At 28.3% G+C, this 26,847-nt stretch overlaps 1 protein-coding gene across 1 annotated transcript; it reads right to left on the reverse strand.

Annotated features, from left to right (window-relative positions):
* Positions 1–17,110: 17,110 nt before the first annotated feature.
* Positions 17,111–25,569, reverse strand: LOC130813798 (GDSL lipase-like). Its single transcript, XM_057679682.1, has 5 exons — positions 25,143–25,569; positions 24,337–24,458; positions 21,460–21,693; positions 19,560–19,812; positions 17,111–17,676 (listed from the first exon to the last, which is right to left on the reverse strand). The coding sequence occupies exons 1-5, from the start codon at positions 25,372–25,374 to the stop codon at positions 17,444–17,446; spliced, it is 1,074 nt and encodes a 357-aa protein (XP_057535665.1). The 5' UTR covers positions 25,375–25,569; the 3' UTR covers positions 17,111–17,443.
* Positions 25,570–26,847: the final 1,278 nt, after the last annotated feature.

The following is a 26,847-nucleotide window of genomic DNA, read 5'->3' on the forward strand; positions in this document are numbered from 1 at the left end:
TTCATTAGAAGGGGAGGATGATGATTTTTCTCCATGCATCGAGTCACCTCAGATTGAACCACCGTCGGATCATATTCTGATTCAGCCAATACATTGAATTGGGCAATATTTGGAGTAATTTTTCAGATTGAAATCACGTAGCTGAAGCTAGTTCGGAAACGTTCTACGGGTCATCTAATCCTTTAGATAGTGCATCAAACCGAACTTCAACAATGAGACTGAATTTTTAGTCGATTTAAGTTGGTTTAGAAACGTTCTACGGTTCTAATAACCCTTTAGAAGGTGCATCAAACTGAACTCAACATTGAAACGGTATACATTGATGAATAAGAGCAATAAGATCCAACTTTATATCCTTGAATAATGACAAACACTTGAAATGATTTGGCCCAAATATTCTCGATCAAGTTTTTCTCCCAAAAGTGAAGAGTTAATAGTATCTAAAAACAGAGAAAAAAAAATGTTTTCTTTTTTTTGCTTGTTACATTCCTCATCATAAAATAAAAACCGTGCGGAAAAACGGTTATTAAAGCAGGACCGGACCGGGTTTCTGGAAGACCGGACCGGGTCGTATGTTGAGAGTTTCCAGAAAGCAGAAATTGCAGGACCCGACCGGGTTTAGGCAAGACCGGACCGGGTCCGTAAGCTGAAAGGAAATCTGATGATTTGGTTTGTTGAGTGGTGATAGCCGAATGAATTTGGTGATATACAAAATATAATCATGATTGGAAAGTACATGTTAATGGGAATTAATTACTGATAAGAATTAATAATTGCATCCAATTCTCAGTATAAAAGAAGTTGGATTAAGCTTCTTCTCTATTGGATTGTTAACTCAATTGATTAAGTTGAATATGAATCCTGATCTTGCGATGAAAAATCTAATAACTTTCAGCCCTAATAATGTTATTATGAATATAAAGAATAATAGCTGAACTTTAATAAAGTTTTAATGTATATTAAAAATGTAATAATACCCCAAGACGGTTATTTCACTTCGTTAGCTTGTGATGCAAGAAGATTTCAAAGGACGATCCAAATATTAACTTGGACATTTTTTTTTTATAAATCCAACCAGCAAAAGATATAGCAAATACTCCCAAACATCACTCCATTACAGTTCCTGACTTATACCCACCGAAGACAAAATGATGAGATAGTTATACGCAATAAAATTGGGTATCTGCAGAGTTGTTCGGAAAAGGCGGCAGTGAGGTTTCGTGCTAGCATGTCCAGATCACGGCGAGTCACGGCTTGATTGTTAGCGTGACCCGCTGAAGTGTCTGTATCTGTGCTATGCACAGTAGCGGTTTGTGTTGGATTTCTTTTGGAAGCCATGACTTTTCGTTCAGTCCTCACAGACGGCGCCAAACTGTTTCGGTGATGAAACGAGGAATTGTAAAAGACACTTAAAATTCCTAGAGATAAGTGTAATCGGGTACAACCATCAATATGCTGAAAATGTTTATGATCCTTCCGCTGATGAGACCTCAAATCCTGCAATACAACGTTAGCCTTATCCGGGGGGTTATTTCCCGGAAAACCCCTCCGACGCTCAAGTCAGATCGAGAGACAGAAAGTAATGAATATATGATAATGAATGAATACAAGATTAACGGATTGTAGGATGAGTTCAGATCAATTGAAGGAATATTTGGTTCAGTATAGATTGTACGTAGGAGGGTGAATATTTATTGTGGTGTAACGATAGCAATATAAAAGCTTAGTCCCCTACAAATGATGTACGCGACATGTATTTATCATGGTAGAATGAAGGTTAAATGGTGAATAAATGTGGGAATCATGGGGATGATGGGTGAGTGGTAGATTATGGTGAGTAATGGGTAGTTATTTTAAGAAGTTATTGGACCGAGTTGGGTGGTTAGGGTTTGACTAAATAAATTACGGGTTTATTTATTTGACCCCATAACAATCTTATACAACAGATAACTGAATAATAATTGTTTTTTCCATTAATTTTTGAGAAACTAAAATTTGAATCAGTTCATATTAAACTATATTTTTAAATGGTGCAAATTTTATGAAATGAGATATAAAGAAATTGTATCAAAGCTAGAGCGACACAGACGGGTTACTTCATATGAGTGGTGGGGTTATATATATTCTATACTCGAGAAAATGAAATTATGAATGTGAAAGCCATTTAGTTTTGGGATCATCTAACTCAACTTAGCTGCTACGAATATGTTTATATTCTTCGTCTTTCTTATTGGTTCCTTTTAAAGGCAGCTATATTCTCAAAAGCTCGTAAGCTAATAATTGTGTTAATTGGGCTATTTAAATGATGTCTAAGGAATGTCTTACGATGAGATCATCTCACACAATAATTTGCGTGTATTATTTGGTTTCAGTCCAGCCCATTAAAGCTTAATTAAAAAAGATGATAACTAATTTGTATAACTACACGTTTACACGGTAGGGTTTTAGGATACCTCAAGTAGGTATTTAAGATACATCTCGCAAGGGTTCAAAGTATGCCAATTAGGCATTTTATATACCTTACGTAGAGGTTTAAGATACCTCAAGTAGACATTTAGAATACCTCAAGTAGAATTTTAGGATATCTTAAGTAGACATTTAAGATACCTAAAATAGGGGAGATATCATCTTGTTACTAAAGTATAATTATTTTAAACTTGTGACCAATAATAGTCTATGTAGGAGTCGAACCTACATCTTATACACCATGGCATATTGCTCTACCAATTGCGCTAATAGACTTTATGATGCCAAATAATTAAATTCAATAAAAAAACATGATTAACAATTTGCAAATGCAGTAGTAAAATATATGTTGAGACCTTAACCGCCACTTAAGGTATACTAAATCCCTACTTGAGGTTCCCTAAACAGCAACTTGGTATTATCTTAACGCCAACTTAGCATAATGTAAACCCCTAGTGAACATAATGTAAACCTTTACTGAACATGTTAACATATTCTTAATTCCTACTTCATAAAAACTTAATCACTATTTAAAGTACCACAAATTTCTACTTGAGATATTCTAAATCATATTTGACATTTCCTAAGCCCCTATTTAAATTACTGTAAACATGTACTTGATATCACTAAACACCGATTTAATTATTATAAATATATTTTTCACGATTGAAATATATATTTTTTCAAAGTAAACAATATATTAGTTCATTCACACTAATACATATACAACTCAATTTAATTAATATAAGAATGATACCAAGCTAATCCAATTAGAGATGATGTTTTCATCTCACAACAATTTGTCATTTGCTTTTAATATTAGACCTTTGGAAACCTGTTGAAGGACAAGAGGAGGGGGCACTTCAAGAAACTTTCAATCAAATTATCACGTTGCTGGACATTTAGGTATGTGGGCCATTTTGTATTATTATTGTTTTGGGCCTAAAGATATGTATTAGTGTTCAAACACTATGAATCATAGGAGTAGCAATTATATGAAAGTTCAAACACTATGAAAGTATGAATCATACAAGACCAAAGGCTCAACAACATACATAAATGTTTATTCAACAGCTAAGTATGAGATGGTCTCACTATAAGATAAATTCATATGATTAGTCTATATCTCTAATTGATTATTTTAGGATTATAAATGATTATTTTATTTATAAATGATCACTTTAAGACTATAAAAAATGATCACTCCAAGACTATAAAAAATAATCACTCTAAATTGTAAGTAATCACTTTAAAGTTATAAGTCACATTAAAATAAAATGTATACATTGAGTTAGTTTAATAAAAATAATGTCATATCATTTGAGAATTTTGATAGTTATATACGCATATCCAACAGCTTGTGATATGTTGATCAAAAGTTTCTTATAAGTTACAACCAATGAACGTGTTGGGATTTTGTGACTTGAACCGAGTCTAAGATCGGCTTTTATGATGAATTAAGAGATGGGTCAAAAAGGCGTTGGAACGCAAGTGCGTGGGACGCGAAGTACTACGCGGGGTGCGGGGTGTTGAGTTTTACGCGGGGCGCGGCGCACGGCGGTTTTTGCGAGAAGTTGGTTTTGGCACGTTTTTGGCCGCTCATAGTTTTTTACGGTTTCTTTTGTATTTTCTGCACCAAGACCACCCTCGTCATGTGAGCAAAACAAGGATGATGTTAAGAACACAAACATTGAAGTTCAACCCAGCCCAACCTAAGCAAATGAAGTTGATGAACAAAGAGCTAAGGAACAATTACTCAATGATATGAACATACATGATACAATCATGAGGAAAGCATACATAGTTCTGTATCTTGAAAAGGAAGAATAAGACTCAGCCTTTGTGTAAACAAGCTTAAACAGAAGACCCAACACAGAAGGCCCAGCAGACCCTCAATCTTTCTGTTTTAAAGGCTTCTGTTTTCTGTTATAGCCGTTAAGGATTAGGCGCCTTTTTTTTTGTTGTTATAGCCGTTAGAGGATGGAAGCCAATTCTATAAATAAGGCTCTCCTCCAAATTATGATTAATTAATCATCAACGTTAATAGTAATTCAATCATTCATTCTGAATACAAAGTGTTTGTTTCTGTTTCTGTTTTTCTGTCTTGCAAGGTTGAGTGTGTTCAAGCCTTAATAGATTCATACTTCTCCAAGATCACGTTTGATCATTGAGAGAATTGTGAGGATTAGGCCCTGTATTCCTTAGGAGAGTCAGTGTCTTCTTCCGAGGATAAGTAGTCGTTTAAGATTGCTTAGATTTCAAACCAAACAGACAATCTGATCAAGAAACCTTCTGTTCTTGGTTGTCTGTATAAGTGTGCGAGTGAATCAGGTAAAAATCATCATTCTCCTCTTCATGATTGGTGCATTTTCTTAACCCTAATTTCTTTTTATCATGAGGTATACTATGTAAAGATTCCATGTAATTTGAATTAGGGCATACAATGCAACACAAAGTGAGGAAAACTGAGAGAGAAAAAGCTTGGAGAGCCATTGTTGTGGCTTTTCGTTCATCTTTTAATCTCCAGATTTATAGTTAAAAGTTTGTTTTCGGTGCCGGTAGATGTAGCTATCACGTTGATAGTGAACCACGTCAATTTCTCGGTGTGATTTTCTTTATTGTTTGTTTGAATCTTTATTGCTTTCCGTTATTGTTTTTCGATCTTTATGTTCGCTGTCGCACGACAAAACATAATTTTATTATGTACATTATGTAAAGCAATCGTGCAAATTATTCATGAATATATGCATAATAAGAAAGCTCGTAACATGCTCTCATTCGAATTCAGAACAATCAATTTTTGACGGGATTGAAAATTGATTTGGAATCTAATTAGGAAATCAGTGGATCATAACTTTAAATTATTTATTCGTAATTGAAAATGACCTAATCCAAAAATACTAATTGAATTATATCGAATTTAATCGTAACTCAAATTCGACCATTGTGACTTTTTTTATTAGTTTTGTTGACTTTTTAGTTTTCTGTCATTATAATTAGTTGAATCCTTTATTTTTTTTATTTTGAGTGAATATTTTTTGTTGTAGCATTAAAACTAATATATTTGATCATTTTAAATGAGAAAACCAAAAAATTTAATAAACGTTGAAAATTGATAAATGTCAACTTTCCAAACACTAAGCCAAATGAATTATTTCTATTGGGCAACATATATTTAACATTTTACTCTCAATTCTGATAAGAAAAAGTGAGTTTTCATGACAATCATACAATTTGATAATATTTTTTAAAAACGACAAATAGAACTTCCCAAACACTACACCAAATGGATTAATTTTGAACAAGATATGTTTTCATGAACTCTCAAATAATATAAGAAATATTTAATTATCTTATCTTAGTAGCAAATTGTTCATTCAAGTTAAAACTGTAAAAATAAAGGAAAAAAAATTAATATTTAAAATAATACTTTCTCTGATCTTATTTAAATGCAAAATATAAATAATGCAATCCTTTAATTATCAAATCTTTTATTGTATACATTATAAAAATTAAGGCAATCCTATTTAAATGAAATTAGGACAAATTTAACCTATAAATAGAGCAAAGAGATTAAGTGTTGCATCTAGTTATGATTAAAGAAATAACTTTTTGGTTTTAATTTTTCATAAAATATTTTATAAAACCAAACAATCACTAAAGATTAAATGAATAAAAAATAAATGAAGAATAATGAAAATAGATAATAATAAATCTTTTCCCTAAACCATTTTCTATTTAAAAAGCTAGAAATGCATTTTTTTTTAATCTGTTACTGAAAATTAAGACATCATAGGTCAAAGTATGTAATTGTTAAGGATCTCTGCCACCTTTAATAATATAAATCAATATACTGCTCCACATATTATTTAATTTTCTTAAAAGGAAAAAAGAAAAGAAAAAATGGTTTCTTCCATTAACAAAATAATAGAGTCAGATTCCATTTGGTAACCAATTATTAGCATAAACGTCGTCCAAGGAGGGACCATAGATAGGAATATATCTGACTGCAATAACTTTCGGATTAAAATATTATACTCTTACAAAATACTCTAAACCAGTATAATTGAATATTTTATTTATTTTTATTCTTAATCTATAAGTTAAAAATAAAATTGTATTAATTAGATTGAATTTTATTTTTTAATGTAAATTTTATTTATATTAACTTTTTATAATTTTTCTGAATAATTAGAAATATCTAGATTAAAATAGTACATCAACAAAAATGTAAAATTGAAAAAGACATTTAATTAATTAGAATAAGAGAAAATATCTAATTTGAAATTTCTATTATTAATTCAACTCCACAAAAATATTAAATACTTGTCAAAGGATTTGGCATATGGTTGAAAACAACTATCCTACCAACTCTTTGATAGCTTCAATTTATTTCAACTTGCATATTTTTATTTATCTTTTATTGCTATGAATAAGACATTCTTGTGGACAAAAGAATCTTTACAATTTGGGGTTTAATTAATTAGTTTAGCTAAAATATATTTTAGTAATTTTATATAGTGTCTTAATATAAATATCTGATAAGGGTATATATATATAAAACTACAGAATACTAAATTGTGGGAATGAAATTTTTGACAAATTCATTGGTCTTGCTTGCTCCACTTCAAACATTTCATTTTTCACAAAATTCAATATTTACAAAATTCATTATAATGTGTATTATCAAATAAAGATGCAGTTTTATGTTGAAATTTTTTTTATCATGGAAGTAATATGATATATTTCATAAAACTTTACACTAAAATTCACACTCATTACTATTATTTATTAATGTTATTGGTCACTAAAGTTTAAACATATAATAAGACAATATAATGTTGTGAGTGCTGAATTTTGAAAGAATAAAACAACATTTATATGCTAAGTTGCTCCACATATCCACAATAGCTAGATAAATAAATAGCCATCTAAACACACATTACTTAATTAATTATTTGAAATGTAAGCTAAGATAGTTAAGGTTTAAAGTATCTTCATGAACAATAATAATTTCAATGACATAATAATGTTTGAAAGAAAAATAAAATGTAAATCTTGACACAATGATTTAAGGAGATTCACCCAATAATGACTACGTGGTGTTTCTCATTTATACTATTTTAAAGGAGTATAACACTTTTACAAATGAAGAATTACAACTGAATAAGAGAATAACAAAGGCTATGTGTTTAGACTTGGAGTTTGTGTTTGATGTGTTTGGATGAACAAATAAGCTCACTATTTATAGAGCTAATTACAATAATGAGTAATTACAAATTAAAAAGAATGTAACAACTCCTAATACTTGAACAGTCCAAAAAACGAATCCAACTAAGTCTGATTGAAGATCGCTCGTTCGAGCGAATGCTACTGGGAGCTTCTGTTCTGTTGGTCGACTTGTGCTCGTTCGAGCCATTTTGGCGCTCGTTCGAACACCTATGATCGAAACCTACTAACTACTATTGTTTTGCTGCTCGTTCAACGCAATGTCATGTTTTGTTTGTGCCTTGTTCGAGCATCTTATTGAGCACACGACCATAGAACTTCATCATTCATCATAAAGTCCTTGATTAAGAGCCTCAAACAATACACCCAAGTAGCTCATGCATTAAACCACACACTTAATCACTACATTCAATCATACACATTTAGTTATCAACTTGATACACCCATTAAACATCCTCATAGGATTCCATTTCATAAAATTATACATAAATGAACAATTAATTAGTGCACTCAAGTCACCATTAATCTCAACATTACTCCTCATTTTATAGTCAATGAAATGAGTAGTCACTAGAGATATTTTGGATTGCATGAAATAGAAAATGAGACATTTAGTATATAGTTGAATCCAACATCTTACCTGAAAAGGTTGTTCTTGTGAACATTGTTTTTATGAAAGTAAGTGTGAAAATTGTTTATAATACGAGGGTAAAAAGGCAATTTGGTTATATTATTAAGAAAAATCAAATTGCACATTTCAGTATAATTTTGGGGCTAATTTGATATAGTGTGAACGTTTGGGGTTAATTTGCACATTTTATTGAAACTTTTTAAATTAATTTGCTCATTTTTTAAATGTTTGGGTCAGATAACATGTTGTTTTAAACAAATTTGCTACATGGATAGATATGTCTGTTCACTCTTATTTAAATTTGCTACATGTTGTTTATAATACTTCATACGTGAAATAAGATTTCATATCTATAAAATAGTAGGTTGTGAACTTGTATAATATTAGGTGAGCTAATCCTCCTATTAATATATAGTTTTGGAAAACAATGAACCTTACCAAGTGTATGTGTAAGTGAATGCTCTTGACCCGTGGGTTTGTGGGCCTGAGCCCACAGATATTCCATGTCCACATGAGTAGAACACGGTGAAATTATATGACGAATTGTCACGACCTAATACTGAATACTCATAACTTAACTTACACGAGTAATCCAGCTGTTCACTCTAGTACTATTGTTCAATTCAATTTGATCTACAAAAGAACAACCCTTGTTCTTTCAATGTCCCATATGCCATGTGTTTATGCATCGTCTCTAATAAGTTGGAAAAGGCATAAAATTGACCTTGTTTCTGTTAAGGAACCAACTCAACTAAAAAATTCAAGTTGATGGTTAAAGCCTCATGATATATTATATACTTTAATACGCCTTCTCACACGAGAGCCCATGGGCTAGAAGTGTGGATGTTTAAATTAGGGATGATTGAGATTTGAACTCGTGATCTCTTGTCACGTTGGCTTCTGATACTATGTCAAGAAACGAACTCAACCAAAAATTTAAGCTGATGGTTGAAGTTCCATAATATGTTATATATTCTAATAATTTCTCCTTATTTACGTAACCTCTAAATCCGATTTACGAATGTAAATACTTTTTATTGAGCGATACAAAATTTGCATCACTTTCTCTTTTAGTTCGTTCCACTAAATTTATTATATATTATTCTATTTTTTTATCATGACCTAGCTTTAGCTTGTTTACTTTTTTTTATATATTTAATTTATTTTTTTATTTCATCCACATATTTCTCATTTTATAAAATACCAATTATTCACTCATTTTTCTTTGTTTTCCTGAGAAAATTTGGTGGAAGAGCTTATTAGACAAGTTGTAATCTCTGTGTAGTTATCATACCATAAATGAGAAATTTGCCAAGTCCATATTTTGAATATTCAGTTTCTTGCTATGATAGAACTTCCTCTATTATTAAGGATTATTATTTATGAGAAAGAAATTAAGGTCATTCCATATATTATTCTTTCTTTCTTAACCACATATAGATGTCAAAAATTTATTTTCTTTGACAATAATTAATATCGATTTTAAGGACATTATTATTCAATTCAAACTAAAAAAATTTCCATATCTCTTTAACTACCTATTTGATTATTGATATTAAAGAGGAAATGATAATATATATAATTTAGTTAGAAAAACCATACATAAGAAATTAAGAAAAGGTAAAGTATTAATGTTCGAATATTATGAAGTAGACTGAAAAGGAAAAAGAAAAAGAAAAAAACTATGTCAGAATCGAACACGTAGCCTATTATAAATAATGATATTTGCTCTCTAACAGAGAAGACTCTGAGTCCTTAGTGTATTAAGGTTTAGGATGTATATATAAGCATTGACATACAAAATCGAAATTTGAGTGTGAACTAAGTATCATAAAATTATATGAAATAAGTTAATATCACATGAGAAGATTTATAATTCTCAAACCGATTAAATTAGTTAGGTGATTGCAACCTACTATTAGTGGCATTCAGTACAAATGTTGCTTCTTGATTACGCCTACTTAGTTTTAAAAGATTGATTTAGTTTCGTACAAAGTTGTTGAAAATGTAGATAAGGTGATAATTGACATATTTAAGTAACTAAACCTTTTATTGTTTGATAGGAAGCATATGTATACTTTTGTATATGCGAAATAAATATTACACTACAAAAAAACGCTAAGATAGCGACAATTTATTTTCTCGTAAAAAATATCGCTAAAAGCATATAGCGATGAATTTGCGACGAACTTAAACTAGGGACATAAAGGCGACAACAATAGCCGTCACAAATTTGAAACTAACAATAATTCAGGCGACAGATAAAAACAGTCACAAATTTAAATTGAAAATAATGGCAGAACGGGGAACAAGACATTCCGTTGGGGGCATGAATTCATGAATTGTTGCCATCGCTAAAAACCTCACCTTCTTTGAAAATTACACGATAATATTTTTTTGGTCGCCACTATCGTCGCAAAGTTTAAATTCTGGCGACAAATTCATTTGTTATCACAATGTTTGTCGCAATTTTCAAAAAACCACAACGGCCAATTTACCATCGTAAATTTATAGTAGCTATTTACATGTTTCCTTGTAGTGCCAATCGATTTGTTCTAAATGTAAAATCATTTCGAAAAATAAGTGCAGAAAACAAACCATATACACTTGCACATTTTACAAGGTTGATATAAAAGTATTGAGTTTTTGCGCCACAACAAAAACAAATTAAATTTTAGATAATAAATAAGAAAAATTATCGTAAATAATAATATTTTATTAATTTCTCTATAATAATATAAATTATTAATTAACCATGAATAATAACAATTTTGGGGTTTTTTTTTCTTAAAATAATACCAACTTTAATTTATTAACTAATTTACCAAATTTTTTTGTCATTTAATCTCCTATAGTTTAATTTTTAACATGTTAGGTATATTTTAGGAAAACACCCCCCAAAGTTGGTATTATTCATGGTTAATCAAAAACTAGTATTATCGTAGAAAAATAAGCAAAAAATTGTATTATTCCTGATAATTTTTCCTAATAAATAACACCTAAAGCTAATTTTATTAGCTACATTAGTTAACATTTTATATATTTTTGGTCTTGGATGGAGAGATAAAATGACCCCCTAAATAATAATGCATTTTTTATTTTTTTTATTATTGATATTTTAATAACTTTAATAAAATACTAATAACTTATATTATTTAGCAAAAATATATTAATTTATTAAATTATATTTAATTTATTCAAGTAAATATCAACCTTATATATATATATATATATATATATATATATATATATATATATATATATATATATATATATATATATATATATATATATATATATATATATATATGATAATAATTTTTGTTGAATTCTAAAAAATTTAAACCCTGAGCAATAGTCCATTTTTTTTTCTTATTAATGAGTTTGATCATCAGTAAGAATTTACACAACTCTTATTTAAGCTGTAGTCTACTTATTTATGTATGAAAATTTGACGTAATATAACACTCTACCTTAGTTGCATACTTGCATTACACATTATTGTCCCAAATTTGTTAACTACTTCTATGAATATCATACACTTCTATCAAATAGCCGGACGAAAAACTTGTGCAAATTAGAAAAAACCTTAATAAAAGTAGAGGTAGAGTTTAACCGTTCAAATTTTGACCCAATTCGAAATTGATATGCAATATAATAGGAAATTAGTAGGTCATACATAACTCGTTAATTTTGGCCCACGAGTAGTCGGAATAAGTTAATTAAATTTGGCGAAAACTCAACTATGACCATTTTGACCCGTTTTTAGTTTCACATTAACATTTTCGGTTCGAAATCATTATTTGAATCTGGACAATTGCATTTTAGTCATTTTATTTGAGTTTTGAGTCAATATTTCTTTGTTCTAATCCTAAATCCAATATATTGATTTTAATAAGAAAAAAAAATTCTATTAACAAAAAATCATTTTTTCAATTTTTTTATGATAAGAAAACAATTTGAAACTCATTGATGTAATCTCAAAATAGCCTGACTCGAAAATGATTCAAAATAAAACCTGACCGACCGACTATTTTAGGAGGTCTAAGTAGAAATGTAGAATTAAAATATACAATAATTTATAAAAAATTATTCTGATATTTCTAAATTTAGGTAAAATAAGTAATCAAACAAAAGAAACAAATACTATATATGTCTAAAACTACTTAATTTAAAAGCCAATATATAAAATCGGGTGAAATAATTTAAACAAGGCTGCTGGAACATTTTAAAATGGAGAAAGAAAACAGAAGAGAAGCTTCCGATTATGGCTTAAGAGTTAAGAGTTGCAAGGAGTATAAATGATTGAAGTGGACAAGACAGCTGGACCATTGATTATGAGCTGGCAATATCCAAGTCATTCCCATCACTATTTCCCATTTGTTTTTTATATCTTTATTTATGTCTCTTTTTTTTAGTCGTTTTCTCTTCTTGATAACTTCATTTCATCAAACCTCAAATTTGGACATGTTTGAACTTTCCAAATCAAGCTTGCACGTAAGTGTATAAAAACATCAACTAGCACCTTTAAATTAACTTTTATTTGAGTTGAATTTTTTATGGTATCAGAGCTAATTTAAGAAAAAGTCACACGTTCAAATCTTAACCACACGTCATTTAAAGTAAAATATACAACACCAGGTATCCAAAGGGTCATATATGTCATATTCACACTTTAAACTCAAAGGGTTCTCAAATGAAAAAACATGTTAAATTATACTTCATAACATATCAAATTTAGCTGCTATTCATATAAGATAATTCTACATTCCATGGTTTGTTAAAGGCCCTATAAGATCGATAAGTGTTGGAATTAATTTAGAAAATGGGCATAGCAACCTAAACAAAAAGGACCACATACAAATCCAAAGGAGATTCACTATTAAAATCAATTAATAGTAGTATGAGTTACTCTCGAGTATATAAATTGACATATTTTCTTCTCTTTCTCTGATATAAGATGACTCATTTGAGGATAATAATAAACACTTGAACAATAGACTAACTAATTTTGATAATAATAATAATAATAATAATATGGTAATTACATGAGGAAAATAAAAAAATTGAAGGACCATCCATACAAATAACTCATCTTAAATCTCATTAATTATTTTTGTGATGTCAACATTGAAGACATGTAAAACTAGTAAGCAATGCATGTGTAATGTGTTCACAATTAACGTTCCTATTCTAATAATTATTCTAATTTTGAATTCTGAAAGTATAATCACATATTTTATTTTTAGTTCCTATTATTATTATTATTATTAATTTATTATTAATATTATTAGTTGTAACTGTAAGGGCTGAAGGGGAACAGTTAGCTACACATATGTCTAGGACATGTGAATATATTTTGATGTTGCCTATGGTCTATGTTTGTTTGTGTTTCACGATTTATTTAATTTATTTACTGCTCCTAATTAATTGTCATGTACGTTCTGTTTTCTCATAAGCTGTAATTATTCTCGGGATAAATTAAGATATATACTCGCTCCATCTCATGAATTTTGCTATATAATAATCATTTTAAACTCTTTAATACTATGTTTAGGTATGATAATTTTATTCACAAATCAGATTTGATTCAAATTTAATATTTGACAAATAATAAAAATTTAAATTTGAATTTAAGTGAAATCCACCATTGTTATAGAAGTGGTTAAAGATGAGGATTTGATAATGACATCTCAAATATTATCATTCTCAAATTCTTCATTATGAAATGTTTGTTCCCAAACACATAGTAATGGGATTTGCATTTGCTATATTTTCATTTTTAGTCACAAACCACGCAATCTCTAATTTTCATTCACACACAAATTATCTTTTGATTTCATCTATATATTTCTTCTACATCCATATAGATCACATGTAATTATTATTATTGATCATAGTGTGTATAAGTTGCAGGCTTTGCGAATAGTTGCTCGTTTTGACGCCCTTTGAAGATTTTTTTTGAGCCAAGGGACTCTTTGACCGTACTCTCCTTTATGAGTATGAGTTGCCGTCTTCCTCCCTCTTCAGACCCTAATCGTAATTTTCTTATGAGCGGGATATAGTGAATATGATAATGATTATAATGCTAGTTTTTTACTCCCTTACATGTGATGTGAGTATGTGACAAATGTTCTGGCAACAAATAAGTAAAAAAATCTCCCACTGAAAATTCAGGATAAAATATATGCAAGTTGCAAATACTATTAATTATTTTAAGTATTATCAATTTCAAAAGCATCTCAATATGTTTCCCTCAAACGTTCATGCTTTTTCAAAAGTAACCCTACCCTCTGGAAATTAGTTTCCTCTAACGAAGTTATTGTTGAAATATAGAATTTTATCTTCCTCAATTAATTAAAACTATAAAAGTAATAATAATGGACTATTTTAAATATAAAATAATTTAAAATATATTCCTATTTTGCTATTTGTATATTAACATCTTGTGCGAGAACCCTAACAAATCCTAATAAGTGGACATTTCAAGATAAACTAATTAACAGAATTAAAATTTGTCTTAAACAGAATATATATTAGAGGTGTTTGGCAAATTAGCTTATTGAGCAATTTTAACTTATTTTGATGTAAATAGAAGGTTAGATGGTCAAACCAGCTAATCCTAGTGTTTGGTGAACTAGTTGGTTGAAACATCTTATTGATATGAATAAGCTGTTTTTGACAAGTTGTTCATAGCAGTGGGTTTAAAATCAGTTGGTCAAACCAGTTAATAATTAGCTGGACAAATCAACCATTATAATCAGCTATCAGATACCAGCTATCAATCATTTACCAAACACCCTCATTATTTATATGGATAAGGTCTTAAATAGTACTTTTCACTTATTCTACTATATACTAAAAAATTTTAAACTAATCAAGAGAGGGACAAAAATTTTAAAAAATTTTAAAGGTTGTGTGCAATTTTGAAAATTATGATTTTTTTCGAACAACGTTGTATTTTTAGACAATAAATATATACTATGTAATTTAATATTGGAGCCCCAAATTTTTCGAGGCTTTGTGGGGTCAAATATTTTAAACATACTAATAACCTCCCCAAAAACTAATTAAACTACATCAAACAAATAATTATTGCACTTAACTTCGAGATATATAAAACATTGTAAAAATCATCATAAAACTTCTTGATAAGAAGGTAAATACTACTTCTATGTCCTTGAATGCATACAATTTTACATACAATTTTACTTAAATTGTGTTTTGAAACAATTAATTTAGGAGTATTTTAATTTGTAGATTTTAATAATGAGATCATGAAGAAAGGATTTGAGGATGACAAAATTTGAAAAGTTATTATCAAATTTTCAAATTTATCTATTTTAAAAATAATTGTGAAATCGACTCATATTCAAAATTAAATTTCATTAATTTGCTAAATATTAAATTTAAGTTGAATTTTTCAAATGAAATGATTGACTTAATACTTTTCCATATTTATATTTTCTACTTACTTCTTTTGATGAAAAAGAATCACTTTTTTAATTTTATTCTTATTTATAATTAATACTTATCTCTTTATCTTTATCTTTTACCTTACTTTAGTTGGTTAGGATAATAAAAGTACTACATTATATATGCTCTACTATATATGGAGTGGTTCTATAGCTTTTACCTTTAGTCATTAATTGATGCTCCTACATTAGCTATATATTACTCCCCCCCCTATTTTTCATTTTAATGTCTTATTTTCTTATTTGGCCAAGTCATTTTAAATGTTTTATTTTTATTTTGGCTATATTATCTTTACTAATTTATCTCTATTAAATTTAGCCTTTTCACACCTTTACATCTACTAATCCTACTTTACCCCTATAAAAATTTAAAAATATTATAATTTTTTCTTTCACATGTGGTCCCATTTAACCACCTAAAAAATAATAAAAAGTAAAATAGGACACATCGGTGAATAGAATAGGAGGGAGTAGGATATTAGGATTAGCCACTTGCCTTTACTCATTGATATCTTTTGACACGGAACTTAAGCAAGACATTATTCCATCATTTACTTCTTTGATGAATGTTTCTTTGACTATTGAAACCATAAAATTATCATGGCTATTAATACAGTGCTGTATATATGTTTATATTCACAAATACAGTTGTTTCAATGCAGTCAATTTTTTTTAATTGGGGTTAGGTGGAGATTCCCCTACAAGCAAGAGGAAATTAATCTTATTATAGCTCATGATTGAAAATTAAACCCTGCTAAGAAAATTAATTGATAAAGTTTTCAACTACTAAAATAATCTATGATTTTCAATATGATTAAATTTTAATATAATTAAGTTAAAGGTTATGATATTTACGGTCTTCAGAGCAGTATATAAAAATTAATAAATTTTATTTATTATTAATAATTTTAAATTTTCAAGAGAATCTTATCTTGAAGTTGGAAAACAATTAATATTTTCTATAACTATTTTTACTTTCCAAGAAAGAATAAATGCTAAAATAATAAAATATAATTAAATTTTGATGTTTTCAAAGCAAAAATTATATTAAATTACATTAATAAAATACAAGATTTTATTTTATATACAGTCCTTAGGACTATATATATCATTTTCGTTAAATTAGGGTTAAAGCCAATATATTTTACATAACCATAAATTATGTCTAATTGATCTAGTGCTATGAAAAAAGGCAGAAGCTTTCAACATTAAATTTCACTCTAAGCACACAAGTTATTTATTTATTTATTTTTGAAGCACACAAGTTATTTAAATAATAATAATACATACATAAATACGTTCCAGTAAATTAAAATCATTCAATATATTGTTTTCTTTATATTTATTTCTAATTGCAATTTTCATCGTAGCAAATGAACCCCTCATCACTTATTACATCGTAGCAAATGAACCTATCATCACAAGCTAATTAAATTCAATTTCCCCCACTCCTCCAATATTTTTTCCCTGAAGAAATTAAAAAAAAATAAAAAATCTACAAGACTATGGTATGCTTAACATACATGGTGTACGAAAAATAAAAATTATAAATTAAGAAAAATAAAATAAACCCAAACACTCTTCTATTTTTGATCACACTTATGAGTGTAAGAGTAAATGATATTCCCAAAAATCATCCGGTTTATCGAGCGGCAAATAAATTTTGCAAATTGTAAGGAGAAACAAGGTTTGATCCTCCACTCCAAAACTCTTTAGAGAAGGCCTGATTAGCCTTGTCTGTCGGGTGGGCGGCGTCGAACCATAAATAGTCATTAGGGTTACTACATACTGAGAAGCTTGTGCCTTTCTTCTGACATGTAAAGTCTCCATTGTAGGATCCACTTCCACAACATGCTGTTTGGCTTTCTCTAAACCCTGTAATTGTCAATATATATATATATTGATTAACATCATTAATAGGAGCTTAATAAACTGGTGGGTCTAATTAGACCCACCTCTATAACAGTAATAAAATAAGAATTAAAATAAAAGGTAAATTAAAAGATCAAACTATAGTTTTCAAGAAACAAAAACTTATAAAGGTTCTAGTCTTATATAACTATTATTATAAAAGAGAAAATTAAAAAATTAAGGACGACACGCAGGCCTGTAGCTCTGCCACTGCCTCTATATGTATGTGCTTATTCAATTATTTATAATTCTTCTATGTTATACTTCTATATTACACTATTCAATATTAAATATAATTTTTTGAATATAATTTTTGCTTAATTGATCAAATGAATTGAACTACAACTTAGACAGACACGAGATTTACATTCTCTAATGTGAAAGAGTTTATTTAACTCTTGGAAAAAGTTTCTATTACAAATTACAATAAAATGGGACGTTGGTAGAAAAGACTTTACCATATGCATGCATATTGTAATATAGTGATAGACAAGGACCCACGTCACATGACATGAACGAGACAATTCTAAATTGGATTTTTCTAAATGAATGGCGAATCTTATGGCCATGGTGCGCTGGTGTCCATCATATGCTACGATTGTGCAACCTTTAGTCAATTATTCCACAGTTTAAATGCACTTGAGCACTTCAAAAGGTAAGAGAAAATCCAAGAGTTATTGGTTGTTTAAAAATCAACGTCACTCATAATAATATCATGTGTAGCCGCCTTGAACATTCGCAAGAATTCAATTTAATAAAAATAACTTCTTGCAATAAAAATTATTTTTTTGCTCAAAATATGTAAATTTATTGAATTAAATAGTTAATAAATATTGTAACTTAGAATTATTGAAACATTTTATTGACATTATTTACTTCTAAAGGAAATGATTGAAAATGAACCGATAAACTCTAAGTTGTCAAGAAACCAACTTAACCAAAAACTTAAACTGATGGTTGAGGTCTCGGGATATGTTATACACTCTAACACGTCTCCTCACACGAGAGCCCATTGGGCTATAAATAGAAGTGTAGATGTATATAGGCGCTGAATATTTCACTTTAAATGAGGGCTGATTGAGATTTGAACCCGTGACCTCTTGTCACGTTGACTTCTAATACCATGTCAAGAAATCAACTCAACCAAAAACTTAAGCTGATGATTGAAATCCATATGTTATATACTATAACATAAGTCAAAATTACAATCAAACCTTGTCCTAGTTTTTTAAAAATAAATTGATTTTTATATCTTCCATAAACTCCAAGTCAATAAAAAGTATGCAACGTGTAGTTTCAAATTAGAACTACAAAGCGATGTCCTTATGACCCTAACAAATTATGGGTTGATCTATTAATTGAAATTTTTTCTTTCAATATTAATATAAAGTTTGGTTCTTGAAAAAATTTTAATTTTTCTACCCCTGTAATAAAAAATTTTACGGCCTTACCCACGAAAAAAAAACAAATTTTTGTATAAGATGTTTTCATTATAGGACAAGCCTCATATATGGATTAAATAGCATATAGATTTTTTAATTTAAAGTCTTTTGAATGATAGACGGTCTCTAACAACAATAGCTTCGAAAAAATGTAATAACCTATGGCTCTAACTACAAATCAATGTAATAAATGAGTAAAAAAAAAAAGAAAATCTTGGGACTTGATTTGTTCCAATTTAAAAAAGATTTGACAACTCAAAAGATAATGTGTAACATGCAAAGAACAAAGACACTAGTTGATAGCCACAACTTAACAAATCCTGGTACGTACCAATAGCACATGCAATAATTCAAGAAAAGGAATCAAAGACAAATAATCAAAGACAAAAGGTGAAAGTGACGTACCATATCTGGTTCCGTAAAGAACTCTAAGGTATAAGGATGTGTAGAAGTCATAAACAGAGTACTTGAATCCTGGCAATTGGCCTTGCAATCTCTTAAGTTGTGAACCAAAAGCAGCATTGTGCATCCTGGCTAGTTGTTGTGGCTCCTCAGCACATGTTCCTTTAAAGTTTAGCATGTACTTCATTGATGGCATGCATCCTAAAGGACCCAAGTTTTGGAATGCAAATTTTCTTCCTCCTTGGTTGTAGATTGTCTGTTTAACAATATGTGAACTCAATCAATTAGTCATTTAATTATTTCATAATAATTATTTATTATGAGACATTATAAGTCTAATCGACAACCCCTATTTTTCAAATGAGTGGTCAGAGGGTTTTGAGTTGGGTCATTTTCAATGGGGTAATTACAAGTAAGAAGATTTTCAGGTCGAGTTAATTATTTTCGGATCGATTTAGGTCGAACCCAACAACTAACAAGTCAAGAAATTTTGAAAAATATCTTTAAATTAATATTATCTAAAAATTTAATTATACTAAATTTTGTTTCTATAGATAATATTTTTTAATAAATGATCAAATATCGATTTTAAGGCTATAACAAAGAAATAGAAGTATTAGTTTAGAATACAAAAACAACTACAAGCATAGTGAGTTTCAACTAAATATAATGATAAACTGACAAAATTGAAAAAGCGGTTCAAAATAATTGAGTTCTGATTAAAGCAGGATTGACCTTTTTTTTTTTTTTGGTCTTTTCAGGTTGATTTATTTTTTGATTACGGATCAAAATTTTTAAGTTATAACCCACAATTTTCCGATTAAGTTTTGTATCTATTTTAAATCGGATTTAAATTTAATTGGTATATATGCAAGTCTCAACTCTTGAGTAAATTGTTTAATAATTACTTAATATGAGACATTAGAAGTTATTTTCAACCATTTCAATTTAACAATAAACTTTAGACGTGTATTGGTAAAAAAAAAATTAATGATTGTACTTCATTATCTACCATGATAACAACAAATATTGACTTAGAAATCTATTAGGTGTTTGATAGCGACATTTGTAACACTTTGCCTTGAAAATTATGGCCATAAACACACAAAATAGCTTCAGTAAGTTGCATGCATGAATCAATTGTTCTCTTTTAGGAAATTACCAAGTCTTTCCATATCCCTTTTCCAAGAATTTACTTAAATTCTATATTTCATTTACTACCTAGGACTAGGATTCACATGATATGCCATTTAGGAGTAGCCTAAAATTTATCACATATCTGAAAAAAGTGCATCAAATTGCATATTTGTAAGTTGTAACATATTCCTAATTGATAATACCAAGTATGGGTTTAAGGCAAAAATTCCTAAGATAATACTATATTCTAATACCATAAGATATAGGCATGGACTTTGAAATAGTCCATTTGTAGTCTACATAATTTGGACGTTTTCTAGTCATGGCACATTATGGAGTATTCATTGCCATGGACCCTATCAACATCTAATTCATTTCAGCGTAAATAATGGATAAAATTGACGAACCACTATTATCTTATAACGGTGTTTGATTTGAATAATTTTATTAACTGATATGATCAACTGTTTTTGTATAAGTTGCTCATTTGAACCCATTATTAAGAGCAACTTGTTAAAAAATAGCTTATATATTAAACATTAGCATTAAATAATTTAATCGTTTAACTCTCTATTTATATCAATATAAGTTAAAAATACCAAATAACTATTTTTGCCAAAAAAACTCAAATAAATTTTTACTCACCCTGTCCAATTGTTCTATCTACTTTAAACAAACTCAAATTTAATTCTACGGAGGAGCGTAAACCAAAAGGAAGTTTAAAAAAAAAAAAACAAAGAAGGAAATATAAAAATAAAGTACTTACTTTAATGTGTGAGGTGAGGTTTCCAATAATCATATTCATTTGACGTCTTTTTTTAAAATTGGAAACAGGGAGCTTTTTAACATTTTTCTGTATAAGAACAACATAGTCATTTCCGGCGATGTTGAATAAATATACTGCTTCTGATAATAACTTTTTTGCTTGTGCTTCTCCAACTTGTTGCTTCAATTTACCCACCATTTCCACGAAATAATTAATTTGCCTCTTTAAATTTATCTGGATCCAACAAAAACATTAATTAAATTACCACCAAAAATAAAAACATCTCTCAGATTTAAAATAGTTGCTACCTTGAATAATACCTAGTACTTTTTACTCTATCCACGTTCCTTTAAAAAAGTTTTCGTTTATCATTTAAATGTGTTTTATTTATTGTTTTCATATATTATCTTTCTATTTATAATAGAAATTTTGGATAAAATTAATTTTATTCATCTTCATTTTAATATTTTAATAATGTCCATGTTTTAACATATCTTCCGCTTACATTATTTTAACATTTTTATGTTTATTATGACCTCCACATGTTTTAACATATCTTCCGCTTACATTATTTTAACATTTTTATGTTTATTATGACCTTCACATGTTTTCTACTAACTTTGTAAAAAATAATTTTTTATAAGTTGTAGTTTCTATATTTTTTCCATTAACTCTCTTTTGATATTTTTTACTCCCTCCTATTCAGCTTATGTGTCTCATTTCCTTTTATGGTTAAGTCATCTTAATTGTCCCATTTCTATTTTTGGTATGGATTTTTGACTTTTATGCCCTTAGTAACTTTATCCTATTTTCAATTATACCTTCCATTACCCATACTAATTTTTCTCCCTTACATTAAAAAACCCATAGTACCACTCTCTTTTTCCTACCCTTAGAGTCCCACTTTTGACTCTCCTTAAAATCCGTGAAAAGTCAAATGGAACTCCTAAGGTAAATAGGAAGGAGTAATATTTGTGGTTCTCATTTTTCCTTATTAAATTTATTATTCAATAAATTATATATATCTACAATCCAAAATGGTCTAATTTTCCTAATTTCGATGAAATTTTCTTATAGGAACTTCATTAAGTAACGGAGATAATTATATTTATCAATCAATATTGCTTCTTATTCATTATATGCAAGAAAAAACTTAATTCGATATATTTCCAATATTAGGTATATTTCATAACATCAGAATTAAATTAATTAGGTATAGATGTTTATTAAAGTTTATAGCGTTTACACAACTAAATTGTCCACATCAAATATTTTCTTTGATTTTCCACTCTTGCCAGCTTAGATGAATTCATGGGATTATTAATATTTTAAAGTAGCTTCGATTTGTTTTTTTTTTTGTTGATTGAAAAAAGTGACATTTATTTCACCTTTCTCGGTTATCACTATTCGCCTGTGAGGATAATAAATGAATTATTACTTTCTTTTACACCTATACCCAAGTTTTTTTTTAATTTAATTTTTAATTATTGAAGTGTGCAAAATAGAGCTAATGGAGCCTTCGTGCACCGATTCAAATTTAACGAAATGTAGTGCTTTTTTTGTTTAATTATTCCTACTATTTTTCACTTTTTACGTAATTTAATGTGTAATTTTAATAATTTATATCTTAAATTATGCTTAATTAAAAATTATAAAAATTTAATATATTCGATTAGACGATTCAAATAAGATCTTATTTGACTATATTTTTTCTACACATTATTCACAATATATAAAATAAGCATAAAAGATGAATAAAATCAATAATCCTTAAATAGCGACTATTTCAGAACGAAGAAAGTATGTTTGAATCTCATAAGTATTTTCTTGTAAAAGAAATGCAGGATATAACAGAAAAATTATTTTACTATGTGGGAAATTTTGTGCATTACTGCCCTTTTAATACACAAATAAATAGAGTATAGTATTGTTCTTTTAGTTTTATTTTGTTTGTTTACTTTATATACCGTTCAAAGTAAATTTTAAACATTAATATCTCTAAATATATATCATAAAATAATTAAAACTATAATAAAATACTTTATATTAGGACAAATCTAAAAAATCTTACATAAATATATTTTATTTTTAATATATATCTCTAAAACATTGTTTAAGTTTTTCTCACTTAAAATAGAAAATTCTAAAGTACAGAAACAATAGGTAAGTGAGAGTTTTTAAATTATAATTATGCAAAATTGCAATCATGTATAATTGATGTTTTTAACTAAGGCCTAAGGGTAGTAGTTTCACTTTTTATATTTAAAATATTAAATCCTACTCAACATAAGTGATACTTTTGACTATTAATAGTATTTAACAATCAATCATATTTTGAATTGTATTCTTAATTTATAAGTTATAATTTAGTCATTTGAAATGTTATTTGATTTATTTTACCACAAATATTGTTAATATACAACTTATTATAAATTTTAATTATTTACACTAAAAGATATTTATGATAGAAATAATAAATTGAAGAATATTTAAGTTGAAGGGATATGAGTATGATTTCTCAACTTTACTAATACGTACCACGCAATATTATATTAATGACTATTATAAAAATGAAGTAGTTTTAACCACAACCAGATTTTTTTTTAAAAAAAACTAACCACTAGCAGATTTAACAGACGTACTTGTAATTATTACTTACTTTACTTTTTTTATCGAAAATTTCTATACCCTTTGATGCATCACAATTACTTAATATCACTCACAAGATTAATTTGAAAAAATCAACCGTATTAGTTAGTAGGTGACTTTATTAATTTCAAGCACAAAAACATTTCTTATTCCTCACAGAAAAGTATACCGCAGAATATAAAAAATCAAATTGAAAAGTTAAAAAAAAATAATAATAAAAAAACATACTGTTTGAGGACGAAGTTCAACAAGAACACAAGCACCAGCAGAAGCAAAATTGATTCCCTTAGTATAATCCTTCAATCCCGGTTTCAAATACGGTTGCAAAAAAGGCAAACCGGCATATTGTGCTGTAATCCATACCAAATTCAAATTTCAATTAATCTGAAATCAATTCATCTTTTAAAATAATTATTAAAACAAAATATTATCCTTAATAATTCCACTTAACGTGCATTTTCTATAAATTATTGACTATTTTTAATAATGCATACTTTTTCTGCTTTTATACTCGCACCCAATCCCATTTTTGGGCTTTGTTATTTTAGATATTACGGCTTATGTACGAAAAAAAATATAATGCATAGAATCTTGTTTTATTCATCTTTATAAATATTTTCATGATATTAAATGTTTATAATTTTTAATTGTATATAACTCGACATAAAATGAATTGAAAAAAAGCGTAAAAAGGGTGTTTTAGGTGCCTGTAAAAAAAAACAGAGGAAATACTTTTTAATGATAGCATTTTTGACACATTTTTACCGATTAATATAAATCGACAAAAAAAAGCATAAAGAGGAAAAAAATTAAATGTATCAGCCGATTAAAATGTAAAAATTAGTGTTATTAGCAAATAATATACCAAGATTGAACAATTTAAAAATAAATAATACACCAAAATTGAATTATTTAGAAATAATCAGAGATTATTTACAATGTTAATCAAGAAATCAAATCATATATGGTTGAAATTGAAAAACAGTAGAAATTAATTGATAAAAGAATAGATTATAGACGAAATGAGTAGGTACCGATGAAATCAGGAATAAGACGGCCATCGGAGTACCGGCCAGCAGGTTTCTTAAAATAAGTTTCACCGTACGGCCAGAACTCGGCACCAGCACCTTTAACACCATTATAGAGAGTCATTCCATCATCATATAGCGAATCGCCGAAGACGAACAGAGGAGGTTTATACTGAGCATTTGAAAGAGAAAGAGATGAGAAGAGAAGAACTGATAATAATATGAATGTAGGAAACATCTTTGAGGATGGAAATAAGTATAGAGTGATTAGTGAATGAAGTGAGGGAATTAGATTCTTTTCTTTAGATGTGAAGCAAATGCACAAGAAAGAAGGATGATTGCTTTAATGGAACTGTAGATGATGGTTACAAGAGGAGAGGTGATGACAGAGTGAGGGGCCAAATTCTATGGTATTTAAAGGGGGAGCTATTTTTTATTTTTCTTTGAATGACGACGAAGGTTTCGTACACCGTGTTTTTTTATGGACAAATTATTACTTTAGGTAGTTTTATTTGCTTTTTCATACTTGTTCATGTAATATTTTAATTTTTAATTATTTCTATTATGCTTATTTAGAAATTATGAAGATTTAATATTAATAATTTTTACAATGAAATGAATAAAAGAACTTAACTACTCTTTTTATTTCATTGAATTTGCATTATTTTTTATTTTGGTGTGTCTCACTTAATTTGCATCATTTTTATTTTTGGATAATGGTTCACCACTTTCTTTTAATCTCATCAATACATTTTAACACTCTATTAATTTCATCCACATAATTCATTATTTCTCTTCATTTTTTATCACTCTTTTAAAAATACACCAATTCCTCTTTGATGCAATTTAAAGAGGACAGAGTAGTATATTTTAACCTATACATTGCATAAAAAGTAAATTGTGCATTTAAAAAGCAAACGTTACAACTTAAAAGAATTGGAAGGAGTGTTTTTTACGTGGGTTAAATTGTGCATTTAATACCTACTCCCCCATTCTGAAATACTCGTTACATAACGATTTTTGACATTATTCATCGTTTAAGCTTATTTTATATATTGTGACTAATATGTAAGAAAAAATAGAGTCAAGTGAAATCTTGTTTGAATCGTCTAATCGCATACTTTCATAATATTAAGTTTTTTTTTGTAATTTTTAGATGTGTATAGTTCAATAAATAATCAAAAAAGCTCATTGATTTACATAAAAAAAATTAAACGTAGCAAGTATAGTGGAACGGATGAAGTATAATGAAAATATAAGCTTATTTTTTATGTCATTTTCTTTTATAATGTGTTTTTTTCTTATTATACAAATGAAAGATAGAAATAAATGCTCAATCCACTACAAAAAGAACACAATTAGGAGACAAAACTAAAATCCGTATAAAGAAGGTTAGCTACAAACTTAGCTAACAAAATGCTTTGTCGCTTGCTAACTACAAACTTTTTGTAGTCAAAGTTGGCGAAAAACAGTTATTGTAATTAATTTTATCGCTAACTTTGTGTGCGAGTGTAACCGCCTCGAATTATGAAGGTCAATAGTAATTGGAATTTAGTATTAATTAAGCAGAAGCTTAATTTTACCAATACAATTAAGGAGTTACTTAAAGGGTAAACCAATGTCCAAGTAGAATACTTGAACCAAAACCAAAGCAATATAACATAAGTCTTCACTGTCTAAAATAAAGGAAAATTACAACCAAATCGAAATA

Source organism: Amaranthus tricolor, chromosome 5 (assembly GCF_026212465.1).
Source record: "Amaranthus tricolor cultivar Red isolate AtriRed21 chromosome 5, ASM2621246v1, whole genome shotgun sequence".
In the NCBI taxonomy this organism is placed as follows: domain Eukaryota; kingdom Viridiplantae; phylum Streptophyta; class Magnoliopsida; order Caryophyllales; family Amaranthaceae; genus Amaranthus; species Amaranthus tricolor.